The sequence below is a fragment of the Pelecanus crispus genome, chromosome Z, assembly GCF_030463565.1.
Source record: "Pelecanus crispus isolate bPelCri1 chromosome Z, bPelCri1.pri, whole genome shotgun sequence".
NCBI lineage: Eukaryota > Metazoa > Chordata > Aves > Pelecaniformes > Pelecanidae > Pelecanus > Pelecanus crispus.
The window spans coordinates 43,438,266-43,452,917 of NC_134676.1; the positions used below are offsets into that span (position 1 = coordinate 43,438,266).

The 14,652-nt window shown below is 37.7% G+C and overlaps 1 protein-coding gene across 19 annotated transcripts in view; it reads right to left on the bottom strand.

Annotated features, from left to right (window-relative positions):
• Nucleotides 1-3,743: 3,743 nt before the first annotated feature.
• The window catches only part of LOC104037211 (TLE family member 1, transcriptional corepressor), a 74,729-nt gene continuing 63,820 nt past the window's right edge, over nt 3,744-14,652 (bottom strand). For all 19 annotated transcript variants that reach the window (XM_075726671.1, XM_075726670.1, XM_075726676.1 and 16 more), the window contains 6 exons: nt 9,112-9,361; nt 7,136-7,383; nt 5,059-5,206; nt 4,531-4,681; nt 4,012-4,088; nt 3,744-3,851 (listed from right to left, as the gene is read on the bottom strand). In XM_075726671.1, the coding sequence (XP_075582786.1) occupies nt 3,744-3,851; nt 4,012-4,088; nt 4,531-4,681; nt 5,059-5,206; nt 7,136-7,383; nt 9,112-9,361 (982 nt within the window). The remainder of the gene's footprint in view (nt 3,852-4,011; nt 4,089-4,530; nt 4,682-5,058; nt 5,207-7,135; nt 7,384-9,111; nt 9,362-14,652) is intronic.

The following is a 14,652-nucleotide window of genomic DNA, read 5'->3' on the forward strand; positions in this document are numbered from 1 at the left end:
TCTACTTTGATGTTTATATTAAAAAATAACACTATTATTTTAACAATATATGAACTTCTATTCATTTGGTGGTCCCTCTTCCCTTTAAAGGAACAAAAGCTTTTGAAATGCCAAACAAATTTAAAAGAATTAATGCGAATGAAAATTCTCTCTCAAGGACCAGAGGCTTATGGGTTGATGTGGGGAACTATCTTTACTTGGAACTATAATCAAAAAGAGGTACTCCAACACACTGACAAATGCATTGTGTGGAATAATGTCACGATTTTCTGCACAATTGATTTATAAAAGGTTATGCCTAGTGCACATATACAAAATATACATACTAGCACTGGCAAAGGATTTTGTTCAGTTGAATTGATATTACCACAAATCTCCTCTTCATCAGTTATTGTTTGTACTGACATCCAACATGTCATTTGTAAGGACTCCCTGCTTCTATCTGGCACTAGCGTTTGCCAGAGTGGCATTCAGACATCTCTGAATACTGAGGGCCACCCAGCAAACAAAGACTGTCCCAGAAAGGGGCTAATCAAAGGAATCTTTTAGGATTGTAAATAAATTGACAAAAAAATATTAATTACCTACACCACAGTTACTGCTGTACCTCTTTTTCCATGTGTTTTCCAAGTGCCTTTTCTGTTACTGCTGGTCTGGGTTGGTCTGTTTCTTCACTCAATATGCAATTATTTCCACCCAGTACTTTACGCAGGGCTATAAGAACTTACAGAAGTTTTAAGCTCTAGAAATTTTAAATCTTGTAGGTAATAGCGTAGACAAATATGCCAAGATTTCACCAAATGTATCTCTTCATTAAAAATAACATCTGCTGGTGGAATAGGCTTTACTATTTGACAAATGGAAAAAAAAGTTTCACAAACCCTAAGTGAAACCTGAAACAAAAAATTGAGAGGACTACTGTATGATGCATCCCCAAGTTTTCAGACCCAAGTCTTAAAGTAGGTCTGATTGGGGAAAAAAAAGAAGTAATTTCTTAATTACAACCAAGAAACATATGGTACATATGATTAAATTCATTCACATGTGTAAATAACATCCAATTCCATAACTGCTCTGACTCACTGTGTGTTCTAGAAGCTAACAAGAAAAGGCAAGGTATTTCATGATTTTCCTGACACTATGATTTTGAACCTCCTGATTGCCAAGAATGTGGTCTTACTAACAACCACTATGTCGCAATTTAGAGCGGATCCATTATATACATGTGTATATTTTTTTAAAAGTTACATGAATGTTAGAATACTTGCATTCTTGGTTCCTCTGATATCAACTTTTAACACAGACAAAAGAACACTAAAGTAAAAGCCAAGGTTATAGAAGTTTGGAAGAAATCAAAATTTTCCTAACTACTGCAAATTTGGCAGTGCTGCTCAAAAAAGTCAATAATCATTGGTAGAGTCAACATTCGGAAAAACTTCAATATGACACCAGGGTCAGCATAAAAATCAAGTAACCTAGTACATACTCTTTTTTGAAGTTTCCCTTTTTAAAATGGCATAGCATTTCAAAGAAATAATCATATTTGCTACATGAAAATACTGTGAAAAGCCTGGTGATTCTGCTTTTTGCCTTGCTATGTGTGAAAGGAACATGACCATCACCTAAGCTGGTCTGTCATTTTCATACAGACAGATATTCACAACACAGCAATAGACAAAGATATATATGCATATGGATAGAACACTCATTTTAAATGTCTAGGAAACCAGATTATCCTGAATGGTTAACATTTTACATCCCAAATGCAAAGTTAATGTATTAAGGCTATTACAATTCCACATGCTATAAAATGGTTTCAGTAGAATGGTCATGTAAATTGAAAAGAAAACAGATGTCTCTTCAGACTGGAAATTGAGAGAAAATTTGCCTCCAGATGAGAAATTCCTTACCCAGTCAATGCATCTGTCAGTCAAACTTGTTTCTTCCTAGTTATGTGTCTTTCAAAGAGCAGGGATACAAGTCATTGTCAAATGCTAGCAAAATGAGAAAGCAGCTCTTCACAGACGAGTCTTAACCTGTCTGCCAGTTTGTGTAATCTGGATTATTTGTTTGAAGATATCCTTCTGTTCATCTGTACTCTCCATTAGCAACAGAAATTCTAATTAAATTAATCTAGGAAAGGTATGGCCCTCACTGGTGCAGTAGCTAGGTTTGTCTAGCACACAGTGGCAGAACTCGTTAACCTGAAAAAACATAGAATAAAATGTACACATTCTCTCCTCATCCATTTCTCTTGAGTACACCAAGAAAACTTAATCTGAAGATGCACAGCTTTGGTAACTGGCTGCTTAGGATGGCTATTCACAGATGTCACAGACTGATCTGACAGTGGAAAGGACTCAGATTGCTCAGTATGAATACATAGAGCCTATAGGCCTGCGTAAAATGGGACACTCAGGAAAATTAATTCTAATTAATCTGTACAGTGGATTAGTTAAAAATCAAAATATTCCTTTGTCAATATTCTCACAAGAAATTAAGAAGCGAGTTCAACTTAGTTTAGGTTAAGTCACTTCACTTGCAGCCCTGCAAGTATTTAACATTGTTTAAGTGATCCCCTGTAAAACTCACACTTTTGGTAATTTAATTAAATTTACCTGAGTATCTAAGTAGAGACAAGACATTAAAAAGGAAATGGTCATTAACTACCACTTCTCTGTCAAATACAAAGGATGCAACTTATCTAGCTCTGTTTAATCATAGACACCCTCAGTTAATGAATAAAGGCTCTGATATACTTAGTTGAAATGTAGTCTCGCAAGAATTCTGTTCAGCGGGGGAAGAAAAGAAAGGGAAGTCACCTCTTCTTCTAGAGTAACAACCAAATGAATTATGATCAGGCACATATTACTGTATCTGCCAAAAAACATATACATGGGACATCAGAATAAACTTAAACTGCACAACTTTATGAAATGTTCAATTTTTATATTTACACTATAATTAGTACAAAATTGCTTTTTAAGTTTTCTGTAGCACAAGACAGTATCTACTAGACTTGATACCCTAATATGTCAAAACAACTACTTCGAAGTATGATAAAGGAATCTAGGAAGAGTTATAAAGAATAAGACACCATTTTCAAACTATACATAGTGTTTGCTTTTGCTTCTAAAAAGGTACTTATATCCCCAAAAGGTTTTTACTTTTAAATAAGCAGGGCGGGCAGGGAAGGGGCAGGGGGGGAAGACTGGTTGTTGGTACTAAAGCCTTTACTGTAATAAACTAAATATATTTACAATTTATACAAATGTTTGACCTTCAACAAAAATACAAAAACATATCACAAGATGCAAAACCAGGAAACAAGTTCATCTGAGACACCACTGCTCTACACAGGACAGAATGCAACTTGAACTGCAAGGAACAGAAAGGTATTTATCCCCCATATTTAGGCAATGAGAACAATGTGCATGAGGTCACAAAGAAAGAAAAAAAATAAAAGGCTCCAACATTCTTCAGTAGACTCGGCTTTTAAAAACTATGTCAAAAACCTAGGCTACATCTGTCCATCTTGCCTCTGTGTTCGGTTTGGTCCACGTAGCCAATATTTAGTTGCTGGATGTTGCCTTCTATTTTGAAAAATCGGAGTAGTTTCATGGCAAGGTCTGGAACCTCAATACTTTTTGTTCCTTTTTAAAAGGCAAAACCCTTCTACTTCTACAATTAAGAACAATTTTGGCCCAGTTCAACTTCTAAAAGTTATATCCCCATCATATTTTTCAGTAGATAACTTCATAGACTGTAGCCTTTTTGTCTCCAGAGCCAGTGACTATGTACTTATCATCCACAGAGATGTCACAGCTAAGCACTGATGAAGATTCTTTGGACTAGAAGAAAAATAGAAATATATTACATCATTTAAAAAAAAAGTCTGTCACCCTCATCTCAGCATCCCATTTTGGGTAGATCACATAGGTGAAGATATTTGAGTCCACTCTTGGGACTCTGGGTGTTCTATTTTTTCTTTAAAAGCATCATTATCCTCACCTGGAAGATACTGGCTCCATAAGGAGTTCTCCATGCATTAAGAAGGTTATCTTTCCCAGTACTCACAAACCATTTACCTACAATATAAAACAGAAGGAGTGTGAAAACATATGAAAAAGACATCTGATGGATTTTGGGTTTTCAACTCACATCTATGAAATCTGTTAACTAATTACTATTATAAAAGCTCTCACCACTAATCAACATAGTCCTTTTGCTTACAATCAATGTGGACACATGCTTTTGCAGTGTGTTACATACTAGGAAATCCTTAGACTCTGCAAGCAGAAATAGCTTTTCACATACAAACCAAGCCTCACAGGAGCCTTTAGACAAATGCATGGTTGTTTGTAGATAAGTACGTTTGAATTCATAAAGCAGAGATATTTATTCATAACTTAAGAAATGTGAGATACTAAGCAAGTTTTGATTATCATATGTGCTATGACTATGTAATAACTAATCAGCAAAACATGAATTAGAGCCCTGACCTCCAGTTCTGTGTTCAGGGCAACTTACCACAGTAAGCAAACTTGAGTGATAATACACAACTCTCATGAAGGTGCAGCTGATATTTGTCTGGTTTATTTACATGTAGCACTTCTACATTGCTGCTCTCCATTCCCACAGCTAGCCATTCACCAGTAGGACAATAACCAAGGGAAAATATCTGAAAATTAAACCACATTTACACTTTTTTTTTTTTTTTTTGTACAGTGGTTAAATCAATTGGGAGAGGGAGGGAAAGAGAAGGGCCAAAGAAAATTTACGTAGTTCAATAGCAAGACTGCTGTTCAAAATTCAAGTGACTAAATAACCCCTGTTCTTACCTATTAACTTAGAAAAATAGGAAAAGAGAGTAGTGTCAGGCTATCATCTTATTCTGGAAGCTAATCATATGAAAGCTCAAAAATATTGTGTTGTGAGCAGCCAAAAAGGGAAAGAGGAAATAATCTGCCAGTGGCACTGGGCTCAGTCTCAGCTTTCATACTAAATGTTTCCCTCCCACCACACTCTCCCCACCAAGCTGTAGGAAAATCCAGTTACCTGTGATGTGAAGTCATGCTGTTGTAGCTGTCTCCCCTCTCTTAAGTCCCAGGATCTGACAGTGTTATCCAAACCTCCTGTCCAGAGTTTGGTACCATCATTAGAAATGTCAATACAGCTGGCTCCATCTGTGTGGCCCTGGAATTGCCTGATAAAACAAACCAGATTGAATAATGATTTCCTGCCAGAGCTCAAGGTAAACACTGTCGTGGTGTTAGTTTTGGACTCTGTATGTGCGTGTCATCTCTTCTGTGTCTGCTGATGGGCAAAAATCAGCCCCTCCCTCTTACTGAGCATGAAATACAACAGTATTACAAAAACATTTTCCAGGTGCTAGAGAAATTAATTGCATCATGGCTAGCTAAACAAAGTCAAATATTTCCTATCAGGTTATGAAAAGCAAAAACAAAGCTTGTGAGAACATTAAAGTACAGTGACTACAGTTAAAAGCACTAAGGACAACTCAGATTAAAACAAGTGCTGAGGGAACAGAACTCCTCCAGTTTCAGAAAACAGCTTCTGTATTTTTCTTTGGCTGCAAGTCAAGACGATAAATAATAAGCAGAGATATTAATAGGAAGGGATCCAGATAGAGATCCAGACAGTTAAACACAAGCATTGCTGAGTCAGCAAAGTTGCATTCTCTGTGTCAGGAGATCACAAAAATCTAAGCAGTGCCGTTTGTTTTAAAATCTTCTCTTTAGTAATTCTCAGCTTTGAACAACCAGAAGGTCAGCTCAGGTTTTCCTTAATCCTTTGGCAAAAGCCTTCTGAGACTCCTGCATTTTTCACCAGCAATTAGCTTTAGGAAAGTCCTATGCCTCAATGTGAAAGGTGGAGGGCAGGGGGGAAAAGACAACTAGCTTGGGAATGAAGGGTATGAATCACTAAGAGCTGCCACAGAAAGGTCATGTGGCACATTTTGTTTTGTAGCTTTGGTCTCAAAATTCCACATGTTATCAATTAGCAAGATCAGCCAGCAAGTGGTGGAAACACCTACAGCAAACATTCAAAAGGCAGGACAGGCATAGATGGAGAGAGTGCACCTTTACGGAGACTAAGCATGTATAGGGCAAACTGAAGATTTTACGTAACTAAAATCTTCTTTGTTGACCTGGAAGTTCAACAGAAAGTAAAATTTGCCTGCACATTAATATAACTCTCTGCACATAAGTTTAGGCTAATTACTGATATACAGGAAATTTAATTGAAACACAGCAGACTAAGCAGATTCTTCAGTGTTTGTGTTTGGAACTTTTAAAATATGATGGCCTTTCCCAATTTGGGCTCTCTCTTCTCAATATTGTAAACCACAACTACTTTGGTAAGCATAAACCAAAATTTAATTTCTAGGAAACCACACCGCTAGTTGCTAAGAGCCATTTCACACATGTCCCTATCTTTCTTTCTCTGTCATAGCACTAATGCTGAATATTAACCTGCCACTTTAATCTTCTAATATATTTATTAATCAAAGGTCTAACAAAAGATGTCAAAAGTAACTACATGGCAACCCCTTCATTATAGTTTTTGCAACCCATTCTAAAAGCTTTAGAAATCAAATTCCCCCCAAATACCTTTCTCTAGTGAATGACCAAACATCAGTCCTTTACACTTTCCTGAAGAACTGAGGGGATCCACACTCTCAACAGCTTTTGTAACATTAATTTTATTACTTATCATCACTAAATAAGAACTGAAAATTCTCTTTACTACTTAACAAGGCTTAAGACAAAGAACAAACCTCAAAGAGTTCCCTAAAAGGCATGTTCAGTCTACATCAATCACACACTAGCAAAATGCTGCCTGTAGAAACCTGCAGACAAATCCCGACTAACTGAAACCAACAGGAACTTTCACACTGACTGCAGCAGGTGATGGACCAACCACATCTTCCAAGACTAGGTTGAAGCTACCAAAACTAGTTTCTGCCCAAATCGGGTGCAAACTGCATTCTTTGGATAAGAAATACTATTTACTTTGCTGTCTTGAACCACTCTTCAGGGAGATAAATATCTATGTAGCCATCCAAAGAGTAACTTCTATTAAAGTTTTCTGTAAACAAGTAATGACTCACCTGACCAATGTCTGATTGTGCAGATCCCACACTGCGATGTTCCCATCACTGCAGCAGGAAAAGCACACCTTGGAATCAGGGCTGATAGCCAGAGCATAGCAGGCAGGGGCTGAGGATGTCAGCTCTGCTTTTATACGAGGAGTTGGTGCTGCCAAGTCCCATATGGATAATGTGCTGGCTTCCCCGCCAACTATTAGGGTGCATCCATCAGGCAGCAATTTACAAGAGCGGATGTAGTTATCTCTGTTCTGTACAACACAAATCACCTCAGTTATGTTAATACATGTCTGCCAATAATGACCACTAATATGATTCTGATGGCATCCAAGTTTTAAACAATATGCTATTTTTTTCCATTACCAAAGTACTGAAGAGGAACCAGCAGATCATAAAAGGTTTGTAACGCCTACTTCTCATCACTAACCAGAGGCTGCAGCTGCAGAAATTAAACTGCAGACTCCTGTTGCCACAGTCTACTCTGTTTTAAACCTGATGAATGGCAAGTCTTCCATCTGATTACACAAAAAACAGAGCCAAAGTAAGCCTGCGTTTCTGCAAGTGCAGTCCATCAGCTAAGGTCACCAACAATAGAAATATTAAAGCAAATGACCTTTCATTTGGCATTTAGGCAACTCTACATGAAAATGCAGTTCAAATCTCATGCCTCTCAGGCTTCAGAGTTTTCTTTCAAATATTATTTTGCATTCACCATTTTAAAGTTAAAATACTAAGTATTGCCATACTCAACCTGGATTTATGTTGGTCCTTTGTTCAACATGATTCTTACCGTACTTATATATTTTAGTTTCACATTTTTGATACTATTGCTGATTGAGAGGTACTACAGGAGATTTAGAGGTGGAAAATGTTTTAACCTTCACTTATTACAAGTTTGACTCCTTAAGTGTATTGGATGTCCATTTCTCTGTAACAGCTGCCAAATGAACATGTTAACAATTCTTTAGGAAATGGGGGGTTAAGATCTGTAACTCAAAACTTAGAAAAAAACACTGCAGGAAGTAGTCAACAGCATTCCTACTACAACTTCTTTTTTTTTTTATTCACTGCAAAGAAGCAGTAAGTAGTACAGTATAAATGTTGGCTTAGTTAGTCAGCCATTACTGCTCAATAACTAAAATGAAAGCAGCTAGGACTGTGCATCCAGACACATACCTGCCACAGAAAAGAATACATATTCAACCATACTTTTACTACTAGACAGCTAACATAAGGGTAGCAGTAAATAAGGGGTAAAGGCTAAAAAAAAAAAAACAACCCAAAAAAACCCCACTACATTTAGCTGGATCAACACTGAAGCTAGAATTTTCATTCAGAATATATTTTACTGTGCTTTACGACATTAAGTCTTCTCAGTCAATATTTCACAAATGTCTATGCTGCTTCTAATATGAGAAGCATCTTTTATCGAGCTGTTAACTTTTCTGAGTTAGCTTTTCAGCTACCTGTACTACTGCACTCAGTCCCTTCTGTAGCTGCAGATGTGAAAACAACCAACCAAAATGTGTAACTTGTCGAGCACCAACAAAAGCATCACAAGACTTAAAGTGACCTTGGTACCTTGTCACATTATTTCATTATGTGGTTGCTACCCTCTCACAAAAAAAAAGATGTTGTCACTCCTGGTGTGAGTGAAACACCTAGGAAAGTTCTCTGCAGCCCTGCATAAGCCAGGCTACATTCCATTTAAACTCATGCACAAAAAATCATCAGCATCACTAGAAGGAAAAAGAAACCCTTACTGACAATGTTTATCCCTGAACAAACCAGCACTCTTCTCTGTACCTCCACCTGTTACATGTTAAAAAAAAAAAAAAAGACAGCTAAATACATAAAGCAGGAAACAGGACTGCCTGCTATTTCCTTGTAATATGAACAAAATCCAGACAAGGACAGCTATTTCCTTATTGAGTCTCCAAGGAGAAGCTACCCTTGTGCACAAGTTCCTGTCCACCTACCAGGCAGTCCAGCTGAGAGACAGGGCTCTTGTTGCCAGGCTGGCTGATGTCCCAGACTTTGACGCACCCCTTCCCACCCGTGTACACGTGTCTCGTGGGGTTGCTGATGGTAACTGCACACACAACTTCCCCGTGGTTCAGAGTGTTGATCTGACGGGCATGGCGAGGGATTCCTGGACCAATGAGGGCATCAGGAGGGAAAGGAACCGGCTGCATCTGACCATCTGCAGTAACATGAAAGGAGTAGGCTCTTTCGGGGAAGGGAAAGAAGAGAGAAGACAAAAAAAAAAAAAAATCAGCCAGTTCCAGTGCTATAATGCAATAAAAACACAGTATTTTTTATTTGATTTCTTTGCCAGTCTTTTTCTCATCAAAATCAGAGCTACAGTGCCAAGTAATACAGGCACATGAAACCTCAGAGGGAGGCAAGGATTCACAATAGGTATTTCCAGCTTGCCTCACCTAAAGTATTCATGCAGTGGGGGAAGCATGTTAAATTCTACCCTTAACTCTACGGGCCAAGGCGATGGCTGCTATTCCTCAGCCACCTGGATAATCAAAAGATCTTTCAGCCCCTGGTTTCTAGCCAGCAGTTCCAAGTCTCAGCACCACAAGTCCAGCAGCAGCAATCCCTCACCAGGCACTACTCTTTCAGCCTTCTTCCACGAGGCTTGCACCTGTTGCCTTGCAGTAGCACTAGACAAGGTTCAACTTTTGCTCCGTTTCTGAACATCATCTTTAACATCAGCACCAGCTGTGCTCACATGCCTCTCTTTCCAGCTGGTAACTAGTGCTTTAAACAGAAAATAGAAACATGCAGAGTGGTTGCACACACCTTTCATCAGAAAGCTGATACCATCTTCTCATAATTATGTTTTCTTGAACAACTATTTTGGAAAAGCTGAAAGGCTCAGTTTCCCAGGCAGTTTTGGCACTTCTGTGACACCTTTTATTTGTATTCAGTGCATGATTTCAAGTATATGGAAACTGAGGGTTGAGGAAGTGAAGCCAGCACTGAATAAAAACACTCCTCCTTGGGGAAAGTACACAAAATTATTTCTTCGTGTGCACTGTAATGTTAAAGTCAGCTCCACTCAAGGATCAGGGCACAAATAGCAGCTAATAAAGGTTTCAGGTGCAGGGGGATTTGTTTGTTTGTTTTAAATAATAATGAAAATACTACTGTAAAAGGCTGCTTTTTGTTATACTGGTGAGCACCTTTTTTGCCTTTTCTCTTTTAAGCGTATCCATAGCTCATGGTTTTGATGCTGCTGTTACATTAACAGCATTCTTCAAGAGGCCAAAGTGGATAAAAAATGGTGAGATACGAGTACCTTTTTTTTTTTTTTTACTAATGAGCTACCGTCTCCCTAGTGATACCTTTATATTTCTAATATATTTTTGTGTTCAGAATTGCCCTTTCTTTTCCTAATGTACCTTCTTCCTCATAAATCTTCAGCCACTGTAGCTGAAGTATTAGTATTGCATCCCTCTTCCAAGGATCCAACAATACATAATTCAATTTAATCTTCTGTTCTGAGCTCTGAGCTAGTATTTTCAAAGTATTTTATTGCATGTTTCCAAGTATTGCACAGTTGGAAAGGAAAGAACAAGCAAGATGCCTGGATCTGTAACAGACATCACAAAGCAACTGAACATGCCCAGGAGCAGAGAAGAAAATAGTCCTTTAAAAAAGAATGAGAAGTGGAGAGGTGAAAGAACTCTACAGTTCTTTCATATGGAAGGAAGGTAACAGTGGAAACAGTCACCCCATGCAATATCACAACTTTCTCAGAAGGGAAGGGTAAAACTGGTTAACAGTAACTGCTATTAAACAAAGTAGTAGTTAATTGTGTATATATGTGCAATTCCTGTACCTCATTCATGTTTCATGGTTGGACACGCGAGTTGAAAGCCTGCTCAGAGAATACACAGAAATGGAGGATAAGCAAGTGCAAAAGATGACAACTCTTTTGTCATGGAAATGCCAGGAATGGGAAATGCAAGATAAGAAAGGAAGTGCAAAGCTCACTGTCTTACATATATACAATAAGCACGGTATATCAAATGTATTCCCATGGGACCCTTTCTCTTTTTTTGTATGAAGAATTACAGCAATGATAAAGGCTTAACTAGAAATCTGTATCATTTCTGTGAAGAGGAGTAGACACACGACTGTCCCAAAGTAGTTATTCACTACACAAATGAGACACAGGATGGGAGAGGAAGAAGAAGAGGAGTGGCAACAAGACTGCTTGAGGCTGAACAACTGCTCAGGTTCAGGTACAGAATCCAACTAAAGAGTCATAGCACTGAAGAAGCTGAAAAGTTGGGCCCCATCCTGGGCTCCAGATCAAAGTCAGTTGCAGCACATTTGTTAGCAGTAAGAGTACACAGAACTGCACAACTTTGAAGTCTCAGCCTGCCCTTGTTTTTATCATGGACAGAAGAAAAACAATTAAGCAAGTATTAAGCAATTTTTTCCAGCATGTTTAAGATGAATAATCCACTTGTACATGATTTTTTTTTTTTTAATGGAAGGTTACAGCATAAATGTTCTGTTCAATTCAAAATACCTAAATAATTGGTGTTTTGAAATGCTTTTGTGCATACACACAGCTTCTTGGTTCTTGCTGAGATAGGGTAAGAGGAAGACAATAGGAATATTTTTCAAGTGTTTCATGCATACTGTAGAATTATGATGACTCTTCTGCTCTGAAATGCCAGAAACTTATCCAGTGTACTTTTAATCATGTAGAATTTTACCGGGATTCCCATGTTTAAAGTGCAGCTATATAGAACATAAGAGTAGTCTCTCTTTTTTTATCATGAGCAGGCATTTGCTTCGAAGACTGGTTGGTCAGAACTCAGGCTAACAAAAAGACCAGTGATAGTTTTGAACAAGCCAAGACAGCTTTTTCTACAAGTGCAAGTTACCAGCAATCCACTGTGTAAAGAAATGAACACACGTTGACCATTCCCTGTGCCCCTGCAAAAACAAGCACGCACAAGAGCAAATTTTCCTGTTTGCCTGAAGGTGTGTGGCATGTCATGCTAATATCACCACTGTCACCATACCTACATGGTCTAGTAACTTGTATCTACTAGGTCTTATGGTATAACTTTTCATTACACATGTCTTTTAGTTTGAAAAAACTTTTATCATTTGCAAGATTTCCTTACCTAGGGATTGTCAAGCTTCTGTCTCCAGAAGAACACAAGTACTGGAGACAGCAGACAACAACTATTTGCAGCTCAACTGCTGTTGTCCTTGGCTACCTCTCCATCAGGTCACCATGATAGAGGGCCTACTCTGCTACTTCTGGAGAGGACTGTACTTCCAGTGCTACACCTACAAAGCTGTAAGTATACTTACATACGACTGAGAAATGACTCAATTTTTAATGCACTAGATATACTCACAGGCCTGAATTCTCAAAACTGACAAATATTTTGGTTGTCCAACCTTAAAAGAGTCAACAGTAAAATCTGGTAAATTCCTGAATTCTCTAAAGCTCAAGGTATTTCTTGACAGGCAACCCTTGCCCACCCATCTTTCTCCTCAACAAACTGCTATTGATACCTGAATTCCACAACACTGCAAAAGTGTAACATGCATTTTTGTCCTTTTACTATAATCTTTTAGAACTGACAGTGTACGCCAGAAACTGCTGTTCAGCCTCATGATGACCAGAGATTTCTGTCTCACTCACAGCATTCTGCCTCTATGAAATGACTGGGTTCCATGATTATCCATTTTTGGTCTAATGACTGTTAGCATTAAGACAGCCCTTCCTCATGTTGGGCTAATAACTAAAGCAAATGAAGAAGAAGCTCTTATACAATGCAATTACAATTAACATAAAACAAGCTAAGTACAGATCAATTAATATGTAAATATACCATTTTCATTAATTGTATATTAGGAAAAGAACAGTTACAAGACAAACCTGCATGCCTTTTCTTTAGGAAGGAGTTCTGAGAAACAGTATATTGTCACTTATGATTATATTCTTTCTGAACAGCAGAAATAGTCTTCTGATCTATTGCAGCCAAAGACTTCATATTTATATTGATATAATGCATCCAAGTCCTGCCTACTTAAAGTATCATGCCTTAAAAGGCGGGCGGGCGGGGGGGGGAGCTTCCACTTCATCCCTCCAATTCAAACAGAATTCCTTTAACTAGCACAAAAATACCCCAACTGCAAAACACAAAACCAGACAGTTCCTTCTACTGATGCGTGCATTTTACTTTCAGCTCTTCTTTGTACTCCAGCTTATTTTTAGTTGTAGTTACCACAGCAAACAGTGAGTATGGTGTTTCATTATATAGGACAAAATGCCAAGAAATAAGGATAAAGGTATTTGTACAGAAATAACAAAATCTTTAACTCCATACATGTAATCAAATAATTCTGTCCAGAGATACAAGGGGGAAAAAACCAAACCTGTTATTCTAGCATATAATAAAATTAGCCTTCCTTTAAAATATTCCTCATTGTACATTCACTGAACAAGTATGAAAATCAGAATTGAAATATTTTTATTTTTTGCCTTGAGCAATTCCAGAACAGTATACTATTCCTTTCCAAAAACACAAAGAAAAGTCAACTTATAACTAGAAGTTGAAAGAATTAACATTTACCACACAAAATTTCCCTTTCCTACTAAAATGAGAAATGTGTATTTTCAGCTCTTTCTGGTGTCTAACACCTTGTGCTTCAATTAAAACCACATTTGAAAAAAATACTGAGAAATACATTTGTCCTCAATGCTACCATTAATTCACAATTTTAGACACCAGGGAAGCAATACTGTGGACATAAATCTTACCACTGAGCTTGAAAATCTGTGTTCAGTGCACAATCCAGCTATTAGAAGGTGCAGTTCACATCAAGGAGAAATCCACAAGAACATTAATTTGGCAACTACAGAAAACTAAAAGCTAAGTAAGTACCTCGCTAGCAAGGCTATGCAAAGCAAAAAATATGATTACAGCAACACACCAAGAACTTATAGTCCAGGGCATAGTTAAATGTATAAAAATGACAGAGTGCAAGACTCAGACACCACATGTCCATGTCCAAAACTAGTACTAATTTCCCTCCCCCAACCTAAGACAGAGATAATTATTAATTAGGTGATGGCTCAAGGCAATCTGGAAGAAAAAAACATGCTGCCCCTCCTCCCCCCAAAACACCCACCAAACCAAAAGAGCTGCTAAGAAAAAAATAATCTACTGATGGGAATCAACTCTGAAACCAAGAATATGAAAACTTATTTTATGGATATTCATACACACATAAAGATACCAAGTTCTTGTTCATAAAATTAATTACTGAACTACAAACAGCTGAAGAGAGAAAACAACTAGTATGAGATCACATGTGTGCACACCAAAATACCACAGTAATATGAAAAATCTGAAAAGCCTCATAGGACATAATTTAAAAAAAAAAAAAAACAAAACAAAACAAAAAAAACCCAAACAAACAAAAAAACCCACCAAACCACAAAACCTGGTACCAAATGCAAAGAC